This window comes from Marmota monax, unplaced genomic scaffold (genome assembly GCF_021218885.2).
Source record: "Marmota monax isolate L192 unplaced genomic scaffold, Marmota_monax_Labrador192_F-V1.1 WCK01_AAM20220418_F8-fsc00028, whole genome shotgun sequence".
Classification (NCBI taxonomy): Eukaryota; Metazoa; Chordata; class Mammalia; order Rodentia; family Sciuridae; genus Marmota; species Marmota monax.
In genome coordinates, this window is record NW_026694779.1 from 10,850,905 (window position 1) to 10,878,096 (window position 27,192).

The 27,192-nt window shown below is 39.8% G+C and overlaps 1 protein-coding gene across 1 annotated transcript in view; it reads right to left on the reverse strand.

Moving 5' to 3' along the window:
• The window catches only part of Cntn6 (contactin 6), a 288,762-nt gene that overhangs the window by 58,061 nt on the left and 203,509 nt on the right, over positions 1-27,192 (reverse strand). Inside the window, 4 exon segments of the mRNA XM_046425552.2 lie at positions 10,113-10,263; positions 11,730-11,859; positions 12,949-13,085; positions 16,859-17,043. Of these exon segments, the coding sequence (XP_046281508.2) occupies positions 10,113-10,263; positions 11,730-11,859; positions 12,949-13,085; positions 16,859-17,043 (603 nt within the window).

Consider the following 27,192-nt stretch of genomic DNA (forward strand, 5'->3'; position numbering starts at 1 on the left):
GGAATGCAAATGTTTCTGTTCTTCTTATACAATGGAAAGTTGTTCTCTCTGTGGCTCCCATTTTTCTTGGCCGAAGGTACCCTGCCAGAGAATGATTGTCTAGACATTAGTAACCATTCTTTAACTTGCACTCCACTTAGGGTTGTTTTGACCCACTTCCCCTCCTGCTCATGATTTTAGATCTCATGATGTTTGTTTATGGTTTTGAATCATAGCAACAGCCACTGATGATGAATGTGGTTTGGGGGAGGGGGTCGAAGGGTGTAGACGTGCAGCCTGCCCCTTGGCCAGCCATCTGGTGATCCAGACCACCAGCTGGAAAATAAAGATGGTTCTGTCTCCTGCTTTAAGATCCACTTGGATGGAGCCTGGCGGTAATCCCAGCAGCTCAGGAGGCTGAGACAGGAAGATTGAGAGTTCAAAGCCAGCCTTAGCAATGGCAAGGTGCTGAGCAGCTCAGTGAGACCCTGTCTCTAAATAAAATACAAAATAGGGCTGGGGATGGGGCTCAGAGGTTGAGTGTCCCTGAGTTCAATCCCTAGTACCAAGAAAAAAAAGATTGATTCAGTGATTTATTGCAATCTCTCCGTAACAGTACTGGGGATTGAACCCAGGGGTGCTTTACCTCTGAGTTACACCCCCAGACCTTATTTGGAGATAAGGTCTCACTAGGTGCTAAGGCTGGCCTTGAACTTGCTGTTCTCCTGCCTCAGCCTGCCCGGTTGCTGGGATTATTACAGGAGAGTTCCAGTGCACCCTTCAGAATGTATCTTGTCTGGAGAAAAGTCCATATCAAAACTTTAAAATGGTACCAACTTTGACCCAGAGCATACAGCACTACATTAATATAAGGCACCTCTACTGTTCCTCCTTTCCTGGGGTGGAAAAAATTCCTACCCACCCTTCAAGTGCCAGCTCCCACCCAATGAGACTTCTCTGAACTTCCAGAGCCCAGTCAGGACAGGGACCTCACTGCACATGCCCCAGTGCACAGGAGCTATGGACCTGCCCCTCTCCCCTCCAAGACTCTGAGCTCATTCAAATTGATAAACCCAGAATATTTCACGAGAGGTCTGTCAAATTGGTTGGCCACTGTGCTTATAAATAAGTGAAGAGTTTGACAAGTCACACTTGAGACTCACATCTGTCGCTTCAGATCAGTAGCTCTCAAATCACAAGTCTTGGGTAATTTCAGGGATTCTTGGGGGAAAACCAGGAATTACTGGAGGGTGAGAAGAAGTAGGAGGGTAAGAGGTGGGACTGTGTTTCCCCCCTCAGGACACTGGAGACAGATGGGATTAATTTCCTTGGTCTCATGAAATGTGTTCTTACATAAGTTCCATTTGGAAAAATTAAAAATCCCATTGCAAAAATTAAATGAGTCAATAAAAGGAGAATGGAAAATTAGAGCAAGTGACTAAAAAAGGCCACACTCCTCATTTTGAAGATATTAAAAATAATGATTTCTACACTATTACTCCATATTTTATTTCTTCAAATATATTGTGGTCGACAGTAATTCTCGACTCATTTATTATTCCTTATTTCTATATGCTCACAGCATCAGTAGGAGTGGATAGGTGTAACAAACACCTCCTGTGAAGCCACATTCTTTTTTTTTTTTTTTTTGAGTAAGGAACGTTGTATTTCCAACATATCAAGTGATCACTTCTAAAGAATCAAACCAAGAACAAAAGGTCATTTGTACAAATTACACGGATAATTGACCTTTTCTGTCTCTAACACCATTGCTGCTGAATATGTATGTAAATTTTGGAAGATCTAAATGTCACTTAGAAATTAGAACCAAGTGTGAACTGTAAGCAGACACCGTTCCAGGGCCAATTATATTCCATATTTTGGAAGAGCAAGGAAACAGAGATTTACACCTCTTTAACAGAGAAATCAGATGAAGGGCTGAACTTTTAGTACAGGAAGCAGCCTTCTCAGGGGAGAGAAGATAAAGAAAGTTTGCATTTTGCCGGATGGGATGTGTAAACACGGAGCCCGTGATTTCCTGGGGGTTACACAAGACTCTCAGCATCTTTTGGAGGCTGAGAAAGAGAACTTAGAAAAAAAAAATGCAGATTCTTCTGCTCTCTTCCCGAACTATTGAATCCAAAATCTTGGGCACAGCTCTTGGATTTGCATTTTCCCGTATGGCTCTTCTAGTGCACAGCCAAATGTGAAACCCACGGAAAGCACCCTCTGGATTCACAGCAACTTGACCATGAGCCACACCCCTCCCTTTCTGTCCCAGAATGCAGTATAAAAATTTGCAAGATGCTATTTTGTCTGCAGAACTTCTTTCTTTGTCATCTCTGCCCCTGGTTTAAAGTCATGGGAAAACATCCTACAGAGGGACGTGGCAATAAGACTCCAGCCCAAGAGAGCCAGGTGAAGCAGCACCCACCTCAAGATGCGGGCTGGGTTTAAAGGCTGTCTTTACATCTTTAATGAACAGGAGCCTCCGAAGACCACGGCAGGCAGCTGGTTCTGCATGCACCGTCTGAAAGGGTGAGTTCCCCAGACTGGGGAAGGCCAATGGAGATAAAGGAAGGAAGATTTGAAGGCAAGGGGGAGAAATGAGACGAAGACTGACAGAGGCACACACAGGAGTTCTAGCTTGTTACATCTCCTGGTGACAGAGGCGAGAGTATCAGATGGCTCCTGACATCTTGAACATGGATTCCCTTGGAAAGCGTCACCTTAACAAGGCTCTCAGGAGTTGAGTGCGAACCATTTAAAATTTTATTAAGAAGAGGAAGCACAGAGGGAGGTTGTAATAAGGCTGGCATTATGCAGACTGTCACTCTTCCTTAAACACGGGAACATATGGTTCATTTGCCTACTTGCTAGTCCTGCTACCTGATGTACTAAGCACTATTACATTAAGTAGTTGGTGATACAAAATAAAATTAGGTTTATTTGCTTGTTCCATTAGGAAGCTCAGCAAGGAGGAGGAAAGGGTAGAGAAATGTACTTTCCAGTTGCTGGGGAGAGGCTCAGGCAGCCATGAGCAGGCTTGAGGGGAAGGGTTATTTCATTACTAAGACTGAGCCCTTGGGACCAAAGGTAAAACCAAAAGGACCAGCAATGGATTAGAAGGTAGCTGTTGTAAAAGATCCAAATCAGCCTCAAACGGGGAAAGAGAATCATATATTTGGATCTCTAGCATTCAGGCAGCCAGATCCTAATTGGCGGATGCCCCACAAGGTAGAATATTCCAGAATGATGTCCAGGAAGGAAATGTAATGGTGACTAAATGTGGGGCAGTGAGCCCTGTAACTAAAAGAACCACACTCTCTGGGTAGTTTTGAGAGAAGAATAAAAACACAGTACTTTTTTTGGGGGGGTGGATTGAGCTCAGGGGCATTCAACCACTAAGCCCCATCCCCAGCCCTGTTTTGCATTTTATTTAGAGACAGGGTCCCACCGAGTTGCTTAGTACCTTGCTTTTGCTGTGAGGCTGGCTTTGAACTTGCGATCCTCCTGCCTCAGCCTCCCACGCTTCTGGGATTATAGGTGTGCACCACCACGGTTGGCAACAAACTACTTTTTAAAGCCGTTTCATTTCTGTGTAAGACCCTATGCCACAAATAGGTTCTTCTCATGGGTATCTTTTTACCCATGAAGAACAGGAAGATCAAATGATTCCCTGTAGTCACAGAGAATGCCCTTTTCTTCTTTCTCCCTCATCTCCTCCCCACCTCCCCACTTTTCCTACCATCTTTCTTCCTTTCCCACAATGGAATATTGTGTCCTTGAGGGAAGCCTTGAGGTACTAGTATATTATAACAAAAAAAATATTGTATAAACACCACTTATTCAATAATTGAATATGATCCCACACCACGTAATGGATCCAAACCAGTACATCCAGCAAGATACATGCATATGTCAAGTATCCGGGCCATGTGGGGTTTAATAGCAGCATTTCTGTAGGAACAAGCATATGGAATCAAGGATTTGATAAGGTCTGTTAAAAAATGTGTTCACAGGTAAAGGTAATGAATGGGTCACAGCGTCACCGACCTCTTATTTCAGACCTGTGTGAAATGATCCCATTCCGAGACCAGTTGCCCAGGGTAGAATTTCTACAGTTCAGTGAGTTTGATCGTGAATTTTGAAATTCCTTTTGCATCTAGTTCTTAGAGATCACCCAGGAAAAAAAAAGGAACACCAACATAACCGTATCTATTCGGTGACAACTTTGTTCCTCAGAAATATATCAGAATATGTGGGGGAAAAATGCATTTAAAAATTTTGATATATGTAAAGTGCCTGATATACCACCCAGGAAATAGGAGGCATTTTAAAATGACTGTTTTTATTACTGACAATTTGCCTGACCTGTAGCTGGATTTTATTTTATTTTTATGTTTTCAGGAAATGAGGCAGAAATGCCGGGAATTACTTATGGATTCCATTATTATTGTATCAGTAATAGGACACAATGTCTTCCTGATATGTCTTTTGTTTTTATTGTCCAGAGCTATAATTCAGCCTGGGAAAAGCCTAGATGATGTAGGAAAGGTCATCTGTACTAGCTGTCAAAAGACAGCATGGACCTGTCTGTCCAGCCACCTAGCATCTCCCATTTAATTCAGGAAATGATCCCTGAACAGGCAGCCAACAGTCAACGGAGATGAATCTAGGACCTTCAGTTTCTTTCATTTCACCTGCTGAGTAGATAGATCCACTGGGGAAAAAAAGAAATGGACAATCAACCTTAGCAAATATGATTTCCTTTGGTTGCCAAAGAATGTCTTGTAGAGGTGAGCTGAACCTGGGTTCACCTTGAGCTTCCACAGTGATGTTTTTTTTGGTTCCTCTGGTGGGTAGACGTTAGCATGCACAACTAGAACCTGCATAAATGTTGGAAATGCAGCAATAAATGCTTCCATTGGTAACAGATTGGGTGCAGACCACTCGGCCTTCCACAGAGACCCTACATTTCAGCCTCATACCACCCCATGCACGGATAAGTAAGATCTCCTCCAAAATCATCACCCAAACCAGGCAGTTTAAAATGTTTTCTAGAAGATATCAACTGAGCAGTAAAATTGAGGCTTAAACCCCAATCTCTGAATCCCAAGTAACTTTTTTAAAAAGAAGTTTCTTAAGAAAGGACGAAGAGAACACTTGCTGGCTTCACATTTTATCCCCAGGACTAGGAGAGTAATTGGGATATAATAGGTGTTCAGTGTATACTTGTGGCCTTAATGAAAGAATTAACAAATGAACACATCATGGTTCGATTAATTATTAAAACGTTTGGTTTAACTGAAAAAAAAAAATCTCTGAAGCTGGTAAAACAAAGTCAATTCTAATATTCACAGACTTCCACAACACAGAAAATATTTATCACGTGGGCGTTATGCTCCAGGTTTCTGCAGAACATGGGGCCCGCAGCAGTGAGTTCAAGAAGGATGCTTACTGCCTTCAAGGAGCTTACAGACTTGCAGGAAGGGATGTGTGCGACCTCTGCATCCATCTACCCAGCTCATGTTAGCTGTTTAGGAATTCACAGCCATCATCAGTCCGCTTAGCTTAACCGCTTTGTCACCTTAGCAAATCATTACGTCACCTATGAAACTATAGCTAACGGAGCTTGCCATTTTTAACGTTCTCTATAGATTTCAAATATGGAATTTGTGCAGGGTGTCAGCGCACAGAGAGTATTTAATTTTTCCTAAGGGTGTTTTCATATTATTTTATCTTAAAAGAAACCCAGCAAATAGTGATTCCTAATAAAAAGAAAAGTACACAGAAGCAGAGTAGTTTTATTCAAGGTCATGCTACTCATCAATGACAGAACCGAGATCAGAAATCCTGTTTTATAATTCCTAGTGTGGGGCTCTTCGTAATGCACCCTAGGGTTTCCCACAAACACATACCATTTGCTTCTCTTCAGTGTAAGTGCTATTTCCAAACCCCTGACATCTTCAGGAAGAAGGAGACAGACACTGCATGACCTTTCACTCCTAGCAGGAAACCAGAAGCCCTAGGACCCTTGAATGCCATTATCCTAAGTTCAACTGTAGGAAGACTGTCTTCATGGACAGTCAACCCTGCATACAGATACCTACTGCAAAGATAGAACCCTTAACCTCATCTTGACTTTGAAGATGGTACGTGAGCTAATAAGAAGCATGCTGGCCATATTAAGAAATGTCCCTCCAACTCAGTCCTTCAGAGAATGAATTTTGGAACATTTTTTTTCCCTAGGATCCTCAGAGAGAAAAAAAATATAAACACGGAGAGAGAAGCTTGCTTCACGTGTAAACCTCATCACCTACGAGATCTGGGAGGGAAGGTCTCAGTTCACAGAAGACTGGAAGCCACTGCAAAAAATATATATATATATATATATATCTCCACCATTTTTGATAGGTAGGCAATACAGGATGATTTCTTTGAATAGGCTCCTTCAGAATCTTCTCCACCACCTCTAGGTAGTTACACTTTATTGGCATCAGGATTTAGTGACAGAGTAATTTCACAGTAGGCAGTACCATATACAAGTTTTACAATAGAAACTAAAAATGTATCTTTGCCCACGTAGGTATTTCCAAGGTCAAGAACCAAAACCGACTTCTACTTGGAATCATTGTAAAAATTTAAACCTCTCTCTGTATCTCCCTTTTTTATTCTTCCCATATATACAATTGAGTCCTGCAGCAAACCAGAAGTCTGAGAAGGTTGAAGTTTTCCTATGCTTTGAGATCGACATGAAATATTCAACTCCATATGAAATTAAAGAAAAATGTATGCTGGGATTCAGTGTTCTGTGTTGGAGTTTTGCGATGCGGCCTTATTGAATTTGCAAAATGGACCAGATCATCTCAAATCCTCCTATAAAATGTCCCACCGAATGGACGGTGTCTACTTCCACGATAAACCTTGCATTTTATAATCAAATAATCAAATCTAAAATGTAATTTCCCAGCTAACCTCTGTGCCCAACACTCTTTCTCTGGCTCTTAAGCTATTTAATTTCATTTGCTTTGGAAATTTGATACCTGCCCCAAGACACACATACACATGCACACATGCACCAGAGAGAGACATATTAAATCAAATAACCTTAATCCATAGGTTCTACCTGTAAGGAGAAATATTTTGTGGCAATACCCACCATTAAAATAAATATTGGCCTCTCTGAGTCAAGGATCCACTACGGTAGCTATTTTCAAGCTAAATGCAATCAGTTTGCTAGAATTTGGGATCTGTCCTGGTAACTCTGTCTTGATAGTAGCTAGAATCCTCTTAATGGACTCTACTATCTCTACAATAAACAGTGGTCCCTTCCTTCTCCAATTTTCCCCTTCTACTTGTTTGGAAGTCCCCGTTAAAAAGCTGCTAAAAGCCATTAAGCCAACACAAACAGAAGTGCCAGTGCCGAATTCCCCAATAAGCGGTTTAAACCCTGCACTTAGTGAAACGAGTCAGGTCAGGAGGCCAGAGAAGGGGGACAGGACGGGAAGCACCCAGAGACACTGGCTCTGTGACCCTTAGCAAATTACTGCTCCGTGTAATCTACACAAGCTAGAGATGCATGTCCATAATTACTGCATTTTGCTGGGTCTCAGTTATTGCTTTTTTTCAACTGTTTAGAGCTCGCATTTAGGAGATCATGTGTTTCTTCCTTTGAAAAAAAAAACTGTAATGAAATCCTAAAGCAAGAAGGGGGTAGAAATGCGGAAAAATAACTAGCACTCAGAAATCACAGGGGTCATCTCTTTAATCACAAGATGACGGGGCTGAATCTGCTGTAAGTATGAGCAACTGTTCTGAGGCTAAAACAGACCCCACATGCATGCTATACGGAACAAATAAAAATTAAATAAAAACCTGAAAGTTTGTTTTAAAAAGTGGAACCCTTGTTTTTAATTTCTTGGTTTTTTTATTTGTTTATTTATTTACTTTTCTCAATTTTCTTACCTTTCCCTAACCCCTATTCCTTTTCCTTCTCCTCCCCACGTATCCTGTGACTTGGTCTTAGAGGTCATGGAAGGTAAGTGGCAGTCATTTTTGCTCTTTGGGGATCGCACTTTAGAGTCATCTTATTAAATGAGGCAGAGCTCATCCATTTAACCAGACCCACAACACAGAGGCTTGTGTTTGGTATCAGCAGAGCTCTGTAGCTTTCCTATTCACAGCAGTGTATTCAAACCTTGATTAGATTTTAGAAATGCAAGAGGAAATATTGAAAAAAAAGCATCAGGAGTCATCATAGCAACTGCCCAGACAGCGGATATGGAGGAAGGGGCCCAACAGGGAACAGGACCTCAGGGTTACCTTCTCCCTTCTTTGCACCTTGGGTTTGAAGCACCTACCTTCATGGCTGTAGGCATTTCCCCCAGAACAATCTTTCTTTCTTTCTTTTTTTTAAGAGAGAGAGAGAGAGAGAGAGAGAGAATTTTTTTTTAATGTCTTTATTTTAGTTCTCGGCGGACACAACATCTTTGTATGTGGTGCTGAGGATCGAACCCCGGCCGCACGCATGCCAGGCGAGTGTGCTACCGCTTGAGCCACATCCCCAGCCCCAGAACAATCTTTCTTGAAAGCTGAGGATGCCCTACATATCCTCTCTTTCTGACTCATTGATGCATCTCACACATAGTTACCATTGAGTTTTGGGTCTGTGCCCAGGCTCGGGGGCATACCAAGATCAATTCAACAGAATTCCTATCTGGAGAAAAGCTTTGATCCAGGGATATAAAAATATCTGGAGAAAGGAGAGTATAAGGAAGAAAGCAAGCCCTGGGGAATCAATCTCTCTCTCTCTCTCTCTCTCTCTCTCTCTCTCTCTCTCTCTCTCCTACATCTCATTGTGCACATGGAGAGGCTGGTAAGACAGTGGCTGGGACGGAGTGTCACTTGACCTGACCCATGCAGATCTGTTTGTGGTTATTGTATCCCTTTTCTTCTCTTCCTTGCCCACAGGTGCAATCTTGGCACTAGAAATACCAAAATAGGGTCTCACATTCAGTCTATGTCTATGAGCGCATACACACACACACACACACACACACTGATTGATTGATTGATTGATTGATTGATTGTTCTAGCTTCAGAGAGTCAATGCCAAATCCAGATTTTTAACTTAACCCGAAAGGCTGAACATTCAACAATGCTCAATCTAACTTCTCACAAAACAACCATGAACGCAACTCAGAGTTGTGACGGTTCCTTTTAGGTGTCTACTCCTACTCCGGTCCTTCCCAGTCCTTTCTCCTGAGACAAATAGGTGCCATTTTTCATGACACCTTTGTCTTTCTCTCACCTGGCCTCTACCTGCCTAACCAGGTATGGATATGAGTTAGTGGTCTAATGGCCTATATGATGCTGAAGAAGAGCTCAATGGACTGAAGGGAACTTTTTCATATCTTTAGCAACGTGGCTCATTCATAGCAGGATGTCCCTGCCCACCTGATCCCTGAGTGACACCTGTGGGTCATTACCACCCAGCTGTAGCTGCGGTCTGGTCACTTCTTTTTGCATACAAGGTTCCAGGACACAATGGAATGAATGTGCTGTGAGCAGAGAGAAGCACCTGTCATGCTATTCTAGAAAGCAAGCCCGGCTGCTCTAGGATTTCTGCAGTGCACACATTATAGAAGGAAACATCTTTCTTTCTCTACAGGTTCCTTTGCCTTTTCTCTTATGTGGCAAATTCACTTTGTCATGGGGGAAACACCTGAGTGACTACCTAAAAACCACACCACCTGGTGTGTGCCTGAGTCTCTCTTCCATGTTCTTCCCACTGATTTCCTTCTCAGCAGGCCAAGTCAGAAAAATGCCTACAAACTCAATGTACATAAAAGGTCTTTCAAGGATATTAAAAAAAATAGACCTATTCCAAGTGCATGGACCAAAACTAACACACAGTCAAGTGACACAAACAGATGCTAGCACTTGAAGATACTTTTTTTTTTTTTTGAGGATCATGCATAAAATACATGCACCTCCTTGTATGCCTCTAGAAGTTTCTCATGGACAAAAAAAGTTGGGGAGACCTAGTCAACCCTGAACATTTTAGAAGACGCTCTGTTACAGAATACTTAAGAATATATATTTTTTTAAGAAAACGAAGGTTGTTTTACCTTTTGCTCTGTCTCACGTTCTCCGTTCCTCTTTTCCAAGAGATAGCAGCTCTGGGGAAAGCATTTGGTTTGCATTCGATAACAATTTCCCCACCAACTTGAACAAGGGAGTTTTTTTTAATAGGGTTCCTGGAGAAATCAGGAGCAGAGGCTAAAAACAAAATTAAAAATTAAAGTGTTAAATGACTTAATTAACACAGAGCGACTGGGGAGGTAGCTCAGTATAATAGAATCTAATATTTGTGGTCAGAACTCTTTTCTCAAGCTGTCCTGGGGCCAATTGCTGACAACATTTTGGAGTCCCTGCTTCAATTTGTAAAATGCAGATGACGATAGATATTACCTGAGCCGGTCAGTGTCAGGATTAAAAGAAATAACAGTTGTCAGTGCGACAGCATAGTACCTGGTACCGACTCTGTGCTCCATAAACGTGATCTATTGTTGCCTTGGTTGTGTTCATTGAAATAACAGAAGCAAGTTGGTAGAGAGGAAGAAAGTTAGAAAAAGCCACGTTCCTAACACATTCCTATAATATGAGTATTATGCACACACTTAGGTTATGTTGAACTTGCCTTAGGTTCTGATAGCAACAATTTGTGGCTATAAGAAATCCCACCACATTTTAAATTTCAAATTTATTTTTTTCCCAGTAACACTATAGGTTCAGTGATGGTAAGAGTCACTTTCATTTTAATAAGTTTTTTAATTTTAGGACTTAGTATATAATAAATAGTCAATAAAGTGAGTAAACAAGAAATCAATGAATGACCAGTGCACGGAAGCTCAGTCAAAGTGAGTCTCCTTGTTTTATTATAGTTCCTTTACTTCTCCTTCCTAACACTTAAAAAAAAAAGCCTTGGGTTTGAAGATTAGGACGTCACTCATGGTTTCAGACACCACTCTTTGGATTTCACAAAGTATCATTCTTGCATTGCCCAGCCTCAACATTTCCTGTGACGGGAAATCGTTTCCCCAGTTTTCTTTGGGGTGTGGATGGTCCTGTGACTAAGTTCTAGTGAATGACAGAAAAGAAGCTTGCTATAGAAGTTCAGGGAAATGTTGCCTTTCTCATCAAGAAGACGGGCGTGGTCAGTGCTTAACCTCCCTCCTCTCTGCAACAGGGTTGGAGACTAATTTCTAGGGCCATTTTGAAACCTTGTGTGTTGCACAGGGAAAAGGTATAAAAAACAATACTGCCAAGTTGACAGCTGCTGCCCCTCTTGGTAGAGTAAGTCCCCTTTTGTTAAGTCTCTTCACATTGTGATTTTCTTTTCGTGTGCCTCGGAAGCTAAGTATCCCTTCTGCTTTGATTGGCAGCTGAAAATATCCTTAATGGATTCATTTGAGTTGTATTCAAACCCTCAGGCCAGAATCAGGGTGGAGGAACCTCTTCTGATTTGAACACTCCCCACAGTAGGCACTTTCTCAAACATTACTGTGTTGTCCACGCAGAATAATAATTGTTTCCTTAAATTGTATGAAAAGCTTATTTTGATATTTCTCATTATTTCAAGAGAGAGCCATTTTTAATTTATAGGAAAGTTGTGTTTAGATCAGTATGATCATTGCGCATGATAGCGTCATTTTGCATTTTCTGGCTATAAATGAATGACTTACCTAAAACTCTCAACTCTGCATTTGCGTAAATGATCTGATACTTGTTTTCTGCAGTGCATTGGTAGACACCAGAATCCGATACATTCAGCATAGTTATGATGAGCGTGCCATTATCTATTTGAATTCTCTCCTAGTAAAGAATAAAAAAGTATGTAAAAGTACCAACTCATGAATATAGGCATTTGCTTTACCAGAAGATGTTATTAAACAACATGTGTGCAAATCACATCTGAAATGTGATACTTTGGTGTATTATTCCATGATCCTGAGCAGCTTTCTGAAGTTAAAAAAATGGAAATACACTTAGTATACTTTTAGTTATTTCATTTCTGGAAAAATTGGCACTGTTTGCACCAAATGCATGTTAATTTTGTGTTAAATGATATATGAAGTATTTGGAAAAATCCATCAGTCCAGCAATTCCAAAAAACATGGTTGATAGTGATATGGCATAAATGTCATGGTCAGAATATTATCTGAACTTCCTATTGTAAGGTCTTGAAATTCGACAATCTGACAATTTGCCACTTCAGTTCTAAGTTGGAGGATAGGAACTTTCCCTTACTGCAGCCTACAGTACAAAGAACCTCAACAACTAAAATCTGTCACTGAGTTCCATTTGGGGTATAGAAATACAATTTTGAATATTATATTGAAATGGTACAATTTTAACGTAAAACTAAGTATTTCAAGGTAACTTTCCCATTCTCAAAGGCTAGTCAACGTAGGCTGGGGGTCCTGGTATTTGACAAAGGTTGGCAAGCTAATTCTATCTTTTGCAAGCTGCTGTATGGCCCTGGCCAATGGCTTCACCTCTCTGAGATTCCCTTTTTTCATTCTACGTAATAGAGATGGTGCTATGAGCATACCATGTGACAATATACGGAAAATACCTAATACAGGACCTGAATTATAGGAGAGCTTAATAATGTTAACTATGATGACGATCATGATGGTACTGCCTGTGGCTAAACATATGTGTGACCTTGTACAATTTATTTGTCCTCCCTACTGTTACTTTTCTCATTTGTAAAATAGGGGGAATAGCAATAGTGTGTGGAATTGGAATACTGTGTGGAATTGCTTAAGGGTTAAATAAACAACAAAATAGCTCCTTTCCTGGAATAAACTATACCCTCCACTAGCTTGAGCTCTTGGTATCAATTACAATTATTATTAGCAAATCAGGTGAAGTTTTCCCAGCAACAGGGCTGCTTACCTCTGGGTGGATGCGTTCGCCATTCTTCAACCACGTGTACCAGGGAGCTGGCTTTCCACTAGCTTTGCACTCCCAAAACAAGCTGTCATAGATAGAGAGGTATGTATTTTGGATTTTTTGTTCCCATTCTGGAGGAGCTGTTTCAAAAAAGAAAAAAAAAGCACAAATAATCGGCAAGGCAGTCACCCACCGAGGACACCGCCCTGTTCCCAGGACCAGGTTGACTGGGTCCAGAGGAAAGGCATACATGTGATTTGAGAGAGGGGACATACAGGAGCTTTAGTGGGAGTAACAGAAGTCTGCTGCAAATATCATTAGGTATTCGGCTGAGGTTCAATATTTGCTATCTGTCCTTCTGCTGTACCTGTAGGACCAGCTAGAAGTAAGATCCAAATGGAGAACAGGGTCAGAGAATGATGTGAACTAAAGGTGAGAACAAAGGTCAATTTGGAAAAGACAGGCCAAATCTGAACCCTCTGTGGGCCAGATTTGGTCTCAGCTAACAACAACAACAAAAAAAATGAAGCATATCTTTTTAGGAAACAATCACGACTCAATAGCTAGGAGCATCAACCAAATGTGAGCCTCCGCATCCTACAGGATGACAGTCCAATACTTTTGGATTCTCTGGAGTTTGATACAGATTTGGCACCTAACTTTGATCCTGAGTACAGGCCTTCCAAAAATATCATTTTCCAATATGAAAAAGTACTGAGTCAAAAAGAAAATGTACACATGATATGAAAATAAGGTGGCATTAGCTTTAGCTAACGATTATTCGTGTAAACAGGTGGGATACACATTAATTGTTTAAAAATGATCATTTCTTCCATGAAGATGATTGGAAACTGTCCAAACATGCTAATCGACCCCCCTCCTTTATTTAGTTCTGTCCTGGTATATGTAAGAGCAGAAGGATTTTCCCTTGGAATCTTTGAAAATGACGAGTGAGATATTTTAAATGAGTAATTGCAATTAATTTGATTTGTGGTCAATTTTTTTTTCAGAGATTTAAGATAACCTGCTCAAGATGACAAATTTAGAAACGAGAGAAGTCACAATTTGAATTCTACGAAGATAGCCAAAGTGAAGCACTGGTGTTTAGGATGTTTGTTTGGGAATGCGATCCCAAAAGGAAACTATCAGAGAAAGGGTGGTTCAATAGGGAAACAGAGAGGGTCAATGCAAGATGAGTTATGGAATTGACCACCAACATGGGCCATTTTCACCCAATCCCAGGTAAAGAATTCTAAAGACTCTTTGTACATTATCTACTCCGGGGAAGTAAGGGGAAGCATTTATTCACTAGTTTTTGTTCATCGTCACCTAAGGGTAGTGTTGCTATAGACTACCAGCACGGACAGGATGCACATGCGAAAATGCTAAGCAGGTTCCTAAAGAGATCAAAAAACTCAGCTCAGGAAACAAGAGGTACTCAGAGTGGTCCCCTCTGTCACGGTATATCTATAGAATGCAGTGCTGAGCTGGTCCCTGTAGCAATAGTTAGAATAAGAAGTGGAGCCATGAGAACCTGAAATGGTGCACAACATAAAACCCAGGGCTGTCTGACTTCCAGACTTTTCTACTATAACATCAGCCTCTAGGAAAACAATGGTCCTTCAGGGCCCCTCTCATGGGGGGGAACTTCTCATGATATCACTGGTATGGAAAACTAAGGGTAAGATTTTCACCAGTGGACATCAGTGTAACATCAAGATACAGAACATGCCTTCTAAAGCCTTGGGGGACAGATCAAGGGAACTAACAGGGTGTGGTGATAACACTGAATCTTGTTTCTTCGTGTTATTAATCAAATTTTAAAATTTGTAGATACTTGTTGAAAATTTGTCTTAGTATATATTTGACCTGGGAGAAAAAAAAATTCATATCCATATATGATCTCAAGAGCTCACAAAGCATTATAATCTAATTCTTTGCTTCTTGTCATAATTCTAGCATTAACTGAATGTCAACATTGTCTGGATGCTTAGCATCCTGATGAGCAAAGTGTTCAATCTTCAACCATATAGCAATTACATGGATAAAAGCTTAGAGTTTAGTGTCTACCAAACCAGCGTGAGTTTTAGATTTTTTTTTTTTACTTCTATCAACGAGTAATAGAAAAATCACTGGACTTCTCTGACCATGTTCTCTTCTTTTGTAGTGGTAATAAAACTTTAGAAAATCCTTTTGGATGTTAAAAGACAACATGGAGAGGGATTTATAGTGTTACTTATCTGTGAATTATAACTTAAGCAGTAATGTAATGAAACAGCTCTCGAATTTTTTCAGCTGCTCATCAGCTCTGAGATAACTGAGCCCAGTCTCTCTTCTTTTTGGAGCACTTTGGCAAAGTACTTAATAGATAACTGAGAAGTATAATGACTATCTTATTGACCAATTATCCATTATCCCTCCCCACAAGGACTGTGTGGACTCTATACATGGCTGATGAGACCATGGTGAGATGGAGTGTCCAGGACTTAGGTGACCATGTTGAAGACCTTTAAAAGAGTCCAGTTTCAGAAGCCCCCTCAAGATCTCATTCTTGGACTTGACTATCAATATCTGTGAGATCTATTTCAACTCATCTCAAAGTTTCTTACCTAGAGTATCACTGAAAGTGATTGCTACCTCTCAAGATGATGTAAGAATTTCAAGAATTACTATATGCAAAATTCTGTGAAAGCTAATAGTTACTGGATCATTGTAGAAGAATGTATTTTATGATTCATTCCCAGTTTATAGATACCTTGGGTATTCTGGTTCATCTCTTGATTATATCTTTGTTTATTAAATAGAAAAAAAATGGGAAATATTTATTGAAAACTAGCCGAAGACTTTAATACCATGATTCTACTGAAATTGAAAAAATCCCAATTTCTTTCTTACTGTTTCATTGACACAGGATACTAAATTCCAAAGATGTTCATTTAAAAAGCAGTTAGTATTAAAAATTTTTTTTTCTTGGGAAACATTGATAAAACTGCTAGGGAATCATTGGTAGGGAATCATACTCTATATTTAAAACAGTATTTTTCATTTTGAGTTAAAATTGGAAATTCTAAAAGAAATGGAAAATAATATAACCAAGGCACAATATGTTATCCACCCAGGACACTGAATTGGCATTCCCATGATTTTTCTAGTTAACCGAAAGATAATTATTTTTTTTTCCAATATGTTTGTCATTGATTTTAAACATGTCACATAGGAGAATATTTTTAGATATGTGTAAATACACTTTTAAAAACTTCTGTGATGCAGGCTTCAAATTTTTCAAAGATGTTAAGGATGTTTTAAAAGCATCCAACATTTTAATAATTCCAAGATATATCTTATGGTATATTTGATATAAAAAAATAATAATAGTTCCAAGCAAGTGCATATTTTGGCTTGGGTGAAAGAGAGTGTAGACAACTTTTTAGATGATTTATTAATTTATTATCTCACTTAGTTCATAAGTGATTTTGGTACATATATATATATATATATTTGAATGAGGTAAAATTTTTCTGTGCCCTTCACACGGGCAAAGTCTAAAATAAATGGAAACAAATACTGCAAACCACCATTCAATATGATATTTTTCCTATCATTTTTCTAAATTCCACTTTAATTATAATTAAGATCACCATAGGCTGCTGCTGCTGAATGTTATATAGAAGATATATTGGGGTCCCTGCTACCTTATATTATAAGTTTTTTGTAGCAGCAATATGACATGGCTGATATTTCCCAGGCAATTGTAATAAACAATACCTTGGTGACAGGGTGTATTTTAAAGATGGTCATTCCTACCTGCCAATCATTGTGCTAAGCACCCAACCTGGAAGCGCATTTCTCCTATAACATGATAATGACATTTGCCATTCACTGAGTGATATTATGGAATATTTTATTTGCTCACCATAAAAAATCAGCTGACCCTTGGCGAGGTTTCTTCCTCGAAGGTTGCCTGCAAGGCACTCGTAGAAGCCTTCATCTTCTTGTCGGAAGCTGGGGATTTCGAGGACGGCTTTGGATTTGCTGTATTTGACTTTCCCTGGCAACGGGCTTCCGTCCAACCTCCTCCAACTAATATCAGGGACTGGACTAAACAGTTAGACCTCATTAGAACAGATGACGGTTTAATCTTTATGACAGAAGGATAAAACAAGAGCATCCTTAAAAACAACTCTGGAGAAAAAAAGTTCAATCAACCTATGGTATCGTGACTAGTTTTCCTATCGTACAATCATTCACCATTCACTCATTCATTTATTGAACTCTTGATTAAGGACCTGACGTGTGCCAGTCACTGTACTAAGCTCAGGGACTCCATTGATGAATAAAATAGACATAGGCTCTCTGCTCTCACATTGCTTAGAGACCAGCAGAGACACATAACATCAACAAATAATGAAAACAAACACATTTGCAATTTGTAATTGAAACAAAAGGAATAGGAGCCAGAGATAGTAATAAGATTGCATCAATTTAAAGGTGATGGTCAAGGAAATTCTTGCTGAGACTGTGGCATTTAAGACTCATCAGGCTTTATATTGATTTATAGATTCTAAAGCAAACATGTAGATGTCTCTATATCTGAATTGATACCAACGGGTAACTAGAAACATTCCAGATGGGTGCCTATATTATAAAGGGGCATCAGTACAGTAAAACAGATCCATATAAATTGGGAATATAGTTTCTATAATCCTCAAAGATTCTACTAATTTATACACTATTTAAAAAAATAAAGGTCAACTTATACCATACCCTGTCTCCTCTTAGGAAGGATTTATTTTATCTACAGAAATTGAGACTAATATCTCACATCTGATATTTTTAGTTTAATGGGAATATCTTTAAATAAAGCAAAAATAAACTTTATAATATCTGAAATAAAGTATCCAACCATACGGAATGAGCTTAGGATCCCTGGTGTAGACGGTCTCACTATCATAGGTATAAAGAAATGCAGGCTTGAAGCAACATGACATCAGGAAAACTTTCACTAATAAACTGTACATTTGCAAAATGAATCTATGGTCTATTGAGACAAACATCTCTCCTTTCTTACTGTCTAGCCGCTCCCATTTCTTCTAGATGTTCATATGATTTAAATATTTCCACTCTCCTTATATTTCAAATTAATAATAAGAAGTCATCCTGCAAAGTCCATTTGTTAAGCGTTGCAGGAGACGTGGGTTTCTTCAAGTCATTGAAAGTAACATGAGAGAATCATCCAATCATACCCAAAGGCACTGACACAAGATTTGTAGAGTTGGAGCAGGAAACAGCTCCCGGAAAATGGGTGATGACCTGGGAGCAGATTCAAATACAGCACGAAAACTAATGAAGCCTAAGGAATTCTTCCTGGCAGAACACTTTGATCCTCTTGTGAACATCAAAGATAGAGCCCAGAAAACCATACCACATGCTCACAGGTACATGTAGAAACCTGGGGTCAATTATTTTTCTTAAAGTGAACATACATTTACAGTTATAACTTGAATTTTGTTAAAAACAAAATGAAAAGAATTACTATCCTAAATTTACGTTCAGTCCTTTAAGACGATTTCTCACCTGCCATAAATTTAGGTTGATATTTTATTAAGTGGGTAGTTTCCATGTAACAATTAACCTTGAGTGACTAGTTTTCATACTCATTTTATGAAATACCTAACCAATAAAAATGAAGTCCTAGAAGAAAATTTACTAAGAAAGATATTGGTAAAATCTGGTAAATTTCATATTATACATTTATCATTCATTTTAAACATATGTGAACATATTAATATAACTGTTGTCCATGGGTTGCTGGAATATGGATTTCTTACATTCTCCATTCTTGGCTTATTTCTGTTTTCTATGAGTTTTTCACAATGAGCATGCACTACCTGTGCAATGAAAATCTTCTAAAGAAACTGATTTATAGGGGTTGGGGATTTAGCTCAGTGGCAGAGAGCTTGCCTACCATGTGCAAGGCCCTAAGTTTGGTCCTCAGCCCTGGGGGGGGGGAGCTAATTTATAAAGAGAAAAATAAATAGAAGCTCTTAGACTTGTCTGAATCCAAGATGCTTTGTTGTCTTTTTATGGAAGTGCAACTCTGAAGCTTAGGATAGATTTGTACAAAATACCCAACTGAAAAAGCTTCTAAACTGAAATATTCAGGCAAAAAAAATAAGTAAAAATTATATTTTTTCTCCTAGATATGTCTTAGTACTTTCTATAGATTGTGAAGATAGAAGTCATTTTTTTGCATTACTAAATACTCACCTAATTATAATAATAATTGTAATAAAACTACCACAAATATTTCCCTTTTATTAAACACAGCCTCTGTGCCAGCTGCTGTGTAGGTGGATAGTATGTGCATTATGATTTTATAGACCTTTTCTGTAGCTAAAAGAGGCAGAGCAGGGATTTGTGGCTGCGTGTTGTTGTCTCAAAAGTGACTCACCTATCAGGAGACAGGTGAAAAGATCATCCCGTAACAGCCTAAGTCTCTGCCCTTTCACAAAAAGTGGGTTTCCATTGCTAGTGGCCCCACTGGGAGGAATCAAGAAGAATGAGTTCAACTAGTCCCAAGTATTCCAACTTTCTCAAGGAGAGAGGACTCAGTGACAATAGGGGGTCCCACTTGAAAAGCACTTTTACCCTGGAGAGTAGAAAAGACCTATCCTGTACTGACGTACTGTTCCAATAGTGTGAAAAGATCAGTGCCCGGCACCTAACCCTTCTGAATGTTATGCACCCTGGATTCCCAAGAACGTTCACCATCACCAGCCTGTACCTGCATCACTTTGTAGCAAAGACTTTCCAACTCCGAGAGCTGACCTCACCTTCACAAAGACAAAGCAGAAAGCACCCAGGGATTTACAGGACCCCCCAGCAGCCCTAACCAGTAGCTGACATAGGGTACTGGTGCAGATGCTCGGGGTCCACAGTCCTGCTGTGAGACAACTCTCGGGTCACCTGAAGGCAGGACGAAGATGAGCCTACCTCCTGTGGTCTCTGCCTGGTCATTGTCTCTTTCCTGCCCCACATAATCATTCTGCCAAGGGTTCTTTCTCAGAATTCTTATATTCAAGTTTCAAAAAATTATCCTTTCAGGGTCTGTCTCTTGGAAAACTAATGAATTAGGATGCTTTTTAACACTCTATGTGACTTTGAGTTCCATAGTCAAGTGCAAGGAATCCTTAAATGTGTTTCAATATGGCCTTTCTGTATAGGTATTAGACTCCCATAAAGTCTGTAGAATTAAACATCGATGGCCCAGAAGGTCAGAAACAAGTAGTGGACCACTGTGAAAAACCAGGCATTGTGAAACATATTCTAAGAGCTTATTATTCTGTAGGGCCAAGAATAAAAGCCAAATGCAAAAAAAAGAAAAAAAAAAGGCAGAATAAACTTGGAGCTGAACATAGGAAAAGTTCTAGTATTTTCTAGAATTTCCAGTGTTTGTTTTCTAGGAAATTTCCTGGAAATTCTAGAAAATACTAGAACCTTTCCTATGTTCACCTCCATGTTTTTTCTCACCCGGATTATATGTAGAGTGATGAATATTTGCTACACAATTCAATTACTGAGAAGGAAATAAGATTATGTGTGTTGTGTTTTTTTTTATATTACCTTTAAAGTTTGAAGGCTACAAGATTCTAAGTTGACAGAGGATATTTGTTTGCTGCCTGCATTTTACTTTTTCCAGAAGCCCAATCCTTGCTATTTTTACTTCATCTAATTGGAAGTGGTGCCAATAGGAGAGAGCTCTGGATCAGATATGGCCATGGGAGGTTTGCACACCAAGGTCACCTTGATGGTCCAGCATGGAGCCAAGACAGAACAGTCAAAGGCATGCAGACTCAACTCTGCAGCTACTTTCCAAAAGTGATTGATGTCAGGATGTCTTTGCTCTGGGTTTTTGAGTGGGATACTAACTTCAAGCTTCTAGTCAACAGTTTACCAGAAATGCATTAAGCAAACACAGAAGAAACACACTTGGAATTCTTTGCACACCTAGGTCAAGTCATGCCTGGTGCAAACAAAGCAACAAAGCAACTCTTGGAACATTCTAGTTTATCAAAACATTCTATTTTTTGTCTTCAACCATTTGAATCATTTTCCTGCTACTTTCAACCAAATGTGACCTCACAAATAGATCCAGGACACAACGGTAGCTGGGTTTACCTTCTATCAGTGTGATTGAATTGCATGATAGGGTGGATTCCTTCTGCATATGATATCTTCTGTTCAAGATATTTTAGAATTCTTGAAGGAACCAACCCACAAAAATAAGGACTCAAAAGTTCCAAGAATTTCATATTCACAAAAAAAACGAATGGGAGATAAAAGAAGTTTTATAAGATTTCATAATTAATAATTAGATGCTCCAAATTTTCTCAGGTCTGTTATATCATTGCTGTGAATGAATATCATGATTCTATTGATTATCCCTAGTCATGTGCTATGGTTTAGATATGATGTGTCCTTCGAAAGCTCCTGTGTTAATAGAGGAATGTTCAGAGGTGAAACAATTGGATTTTGAGAGCTGTAATCAATTGGGACATCCTAGTTTGAATGGGCTGACTGGGTGGTGATGGTAGGGAGGTAAGGCACGGCTATAGGAGGTGGGTTACTAGGGGCTGCTCTGCAAGGGTGCATCTTCCCTGTGGTCTCTTTCCCCTCTCTCTGATTCCTGGTCACCATAAATGGAGTAGTATTTCTCTGCCACACTGTCTTGGTCTGCTTTTGTTGTTGTTGTTGCTGTGACTAAAAGATTTGACCAGAAGAATTTCCAGGAGGAAAAATTTATTTGGGGGCTCCTGGTTTCAGAGGTCTCAGTTCATAGACAGCTGGCTCCATTCCTTGGGGCTAGAGGTGAGGGTGTACATCATGGAAGAAGAGTGAGGCAGAGAGAACTGGCTCTTAGGAAGATCAGAAAGGAGAGAGAGAGAGAGAGAGAGAGAGAGAGAGAGAGAGAGAGAGAGAGAGAGAGAGAGACTCAACTCTCTAAATACAAAATATAAACCTGAAAGTTATGCTCCAATCCAGCACTTCCTCCGGTCAAATGCTGCCCACTCTCAATTACCATTAATTAATGCCCTGGTGGGATTAACTCACTGGTTTGGATTAAGGCTCTCATGAGCCAATCAATAGACCTCTAAACTTTCTTACATTGTATCACACATGAGCTTTTGGGGGATGCCTCACACCCAAACCATAACAGATACCCTCCTACCATGATGCTCCCTCTGTCTGCCTCACATTGAGCCCAGATTCATAGGGTGAAATAACCATGAAGTGAACCATTGATTCCTCCTTCAAGTTGTGCTCATCAGGTATTTTGGTCACAGCCACACAAAAACTAACTCAGAGCGTGAGACACAGACTCAAGGACACGGACTCTAAAACAGCTGACTTTTCTAAAAAATGCATTTTAATGATAGTTTTCATTTTATCCTCAAACTTCTAAGATAAACAATGATGAACTACTTTACAGTTCATGACTTCTCTCTTATTTGAAGTCCTAAACAGACAAGTGGATGGAAAGAACAGGAAGACGTGAAAGAAAAATGAAACAACTTTAGTAGTGAGATTTAAAGCTTAACGTAAATTAAATTTGCTAAGGCATACTATTCTGTGTAAATAAAAATGATCATAATAAAGTTATAGTAGTATAACGTTATTTATGCAATATAAAGAGAAGTAAGACTTCCATATTTAGCTGTATTTTGTGGCATGTTTATGAGCACAATTTTTTTTCACTCACAGAATTGGAATTAATAATAATATATCATTCATAGGTTTATTATGAGGATTAAGTGAGACAATCCATGCCGTGTGTTTAACACACTAACACGGTAAACAATATGCTTAAACATGAATAATAAAATGCAATAAAAATCTAATATGATAAATAATGTGACTGATCAGGTCAAAAGCAAGAATTTGTTTATCATTTATCATGCCCAGAGAATGAATTATCTATATGATATAGATGTATGTGTTTGTTTTCTCTGTTAAGGAATTTCTATGGTGAGGCTTTCAATACAAATTGATTTACCAATCATTCATAAGCTAAGGTCAGACTTCCACATCAAAAACGAAAAGGCTACCAAAGTGTTTTAGTTACCTTTTGCCTAGCTGTGACCAAAATACCTAATAGGAACAGCTTAAAGGAAGGAAAGTTTATTTGGGGCTCACAGCTGCAGAGATCTCAGTCCATGGATGGCGGACTCCATGGCTCTGGGCCCAAAGTGAGGCAGACCAACATGGCGGAAGGGCCCAGCAGATATTCAGCTCATGGAGGGTCAGAAAGCAGAGAGCAGGGCAGTAGAAAGGGAAGATGCACCCTTCCAAGGCATGCCCTCAGTGACCCACCTCCCCAGCCACACCTCACCTGCCTGAAGTTACCACCTGGTCCATCCATTCCAACTACGATGGACAGATGAGGTCACAGCTCTCACAATCTCATCTTTTCACCTGTGAATATTTCTGCATTAACATAGAAGATTTGGGGGAACACTTCACATCCAAACCATACAAACAAGAATGGATATAAGTCCCTCAAAGTCAATTTCTTTCCTCCGGTACTACTGTACAGATCACCACCCCTTATAGTGCTCACGTTTATTTCCCTAACTACAAGGGCAGTGATCTCCTGAGTGAGACATGGCACCCCCTGCCATGGAGGACCATTGTTCCCACATGCTTCATCATCAATGGACCATGTTGGTAGCTAGAAAAAGAATCAAACATTGTCTTCCAAAGAAAAGAGAATCCTGTGTAAGAAAGCTGGGCCTTGTAAAATACTATTAACCACCATTAATTGAGTGTTTACTATGTACCAGGCATCATGACAGATGACTTCCATATATCACCTTCGTTAAACGCTCGGTTGACAGCGTTTGGCCATGCTGATTGATTATCTTCACAGAGTTGTGCTCGCGTTCAGACAGATCATTTCAACGAAATTATAACCTGCAATTCTCCTCTGCTTGGAGTTCCAGAACAGTCTAATTTATTGTGATCTGCCTTCGAAGTCTTTGAGTTGCCCACCCTTTCAATCATAAGAAGCGGGGTATGCTTTTCCTCCTCTGGATTCCGGTGATTGTTTGAGGTTCTATCTACTTGGTCCACTGTGATGATACTCATGGTGCAAGTTTCCCTGGCAGTTGCTTGGGTGCAAGAGAAAGTGATTTACTTAAGATGCAATCTTAGCATGCTAATCACACCAAAAAGGGCTGTGGAGCCAGGGGTGTTCTTGAAGTGAGCTTTGTAACAGAGATGTGGTCCACTGGAACTGTGCCACAATCCAAAGTCAAAATGAGCACTGCCATTGTTATTCTAACTAACTACAGGGTTCAGCCGTTTCTGACATGATTTTCCTTTCATCTCTAATCCTCCTTCTCCTCCCACACCCCCCTCTGCCCTTTTTCCCTGCAAGAATTCAAACTTAATGTACTTTTGGATGTAAACCGCAACAAAGAAAACCAATCTGAATCTATTCTGTCATCCAAAGTGTCCTCAGATCAGAGAGGAGGGATTCTTGGACCTTGTATTTCAAAGCGTACATTGCAGAAAAATAAAAAAAAGTCTTTTCTTCCTGTGTTCCTATATTTCTAAATCATCTTCCTGAAATGTGTTATCAGAGTTGTGCAACATAACGAGATGATAAAAGCAACAGTTTTCTTTCTTTCTTCTTTTCCTTACACTCTGATTTTCGTGCTTCTTAAATAAGCATTGGCATAAGTAAGGACTTCAAGTTCATTCTCTCAGGTCTTTGTGCTTTTATAGAATGAGCATCCTATTAATTTTATCTGAAGAGAAAGAACACGTTTGTTAACCATCTGGCCCAGTTCAACCTGCATTGGAAGTTAAATCGAAGCTCTTCACACGCTCGTAGAAACCTGCGCTTGGATTCTACACTTTCAGCCCATAAATAGAATTTTCATCACTCGTGCTATTTGAGAAAGCTTATAGTTCTCCCCTGGATTGCTTAAAACTCATTATCCATAGCTTAAGTCCAGACCCTCCTTAGTTCTGAACTAGAGATTGGTACAGAGAACCAGTTTCCTGAGATGCTCGTATTTGGGATTATTCTTAACTTAAACCTCATTTCAGAAAATCCTGTCCGTGGCCATTTTCAATCTCACAGAGCAGGATAACAAAACCCGCCAAGAAGGCTTTGTTAAATTTTCAGACCGTTCAGCTGGCTGCTTTCAGTTCCCCAACTTGAAATATTCAGACAAAGAGCTTAGAATGTTAAGAATGTCCTTTGGGGATAGACTGGGGATAAATTCATGAGTTCTGTAGAAAAGCAATCTCACGGTTAGGGGAGAAATGGGAAAAACCTTCCCTTCTGAGGAAGGGAAACGTAGTTTTTATTCTGTTTTCCTGGTCAGGGCCTATGCCGGACTCAATGTTGTTCTCCTTCCAGAATTTATAAGCTAAACTCTTCACCCCAGGCTGGATGTGAGGCCTTTGGGAAGTGACCAGGCCTTGGGGGGTGGAGCCATCATGAATGAGATCAGTGTCCCCAGTAAAGGGGTCCGAGGGAGCTATGGTGTCTCTTCCACCATGCAAGACACAGCCAGACTGAGCTACCCAGGAAACGAAGAGTGGCCTTCATTTGACCCTTGGCCAGACACAGAATCTGCCATTGCCTTGATTTTAGACTTCCTGGCTCCTAGAGAGAGGAGAAATTGATTTGTGTATATGAGACAAAATAGACGGTGGTATTTTGTCTGGTGGCCTGAAGGACTTAGGGTGGATGATACACCACCAAGCTTCCCTTGGGGACAGAATCTTAGAGGTTGCAGGTCTTAGCCTGGTATTTGGCCCCACAGCCACTGTATGTGAAAATCCATAATTCCTCCCCTCCCTTTCTCCCTTCCTTCCTTCCTTCCTCCTTCCTTCCATCCATCCGTAAGAGCAATGGTAACAGAATGGTACCTTCTCTTGGCGTAAAAGAACACAAGGGAATTTTACATGCCTGAATGTGAGTTACTTCACCTCTCGGGGTCTCACCTCCCCTTTACATTAACTGGAGGTGACAAAGGACACATAAGAAGATGGAGTGAGGAAAGGTCAGAAATCGAGAGCATTCTGAAATATAAAATTTCAACCCCCAAATAAGAAAGCAAATCGCTGTAGGGCAACGGGTCGTCGATAGGGACAGCAAAGAACCACTGTCCAAAGGTAAGCATTTTAGGTTTAATTTCTACTCCTTTTGACAGAAGTAAAGTAACCACTGATTTACACACGGACCACAAACTTTCCCATCTCGGCAGCAGAGAGAGCTAAAAATGAGACTGTGTTCAGCAGTCAATTATAGAATGCTCGTAGTTTTCTATTAATAATTAATACTAACCCTAGACACACACCTCTGGTATTCTTAAAGAAAAGGAAACTTTACTTAAGGTTTGAAGGGTTGGGCTTTCTCACATTTATTTGTCTTGACCTTGTCTCAACTCATAAGTGTAAACCTTCTTATAAAGAATTAAAGGAGATTTGAAAATGATACACTAACATTTCATTTTCCTGTTATTATTATGTCTTTATTTATTTATTCTTTCTTTCTTCTTCTTCTTCTTTTGGTTGGGGTCTTTTTTTTTCTTCTTTCTTTCTTCTTATGGAACTGGGGATTGAACCCAGGGCTTTGCATATGCGATGTACACACTTTGCCACTGACCTATATCCCAGCCCACAACTAATATCTATTTTATTTTATTTTTTAAGATGGGCACAATATCTTTACTATTTATTTTATTTATTTTTTATGTGGTGCTGAAGATCAAACCCAGTGCCTCACACATGTGAGGCAAGTGCTCTACCACTAAGCTATAACCCCAGCTCCTACATCTAGTATTTATTGAGCACATCCTACATACCAGGCTCTTAGCTGAGCGCTTCACTGAAACTACACAATAATACTGTAAAATACATGAGCGCTGCTGTTCACAATTGCAGATGAGAAGGAGAGTTTGGCTAACATGGCAACATCACATAGTAAATAAAAAGAAAGAATGTGAGCCCAAGTCTCTTTTTTTTTGCATAGAAGCTGAGCTCTAAACCACCAAGCCTTATTGATCCTGTTTAATCTAACCAAGTACAAGAGGAGGCTCAACCTTACTAAGATGTGTAATATGTGCTTGGCAAAACGTTCTTTACCTAATGAAATGATGTGCTTTGCTACCAATAGATACAGTTATTTTTCTATAAGGACCGGAAAGGGAAATCAAAGAGTTTTTTGCT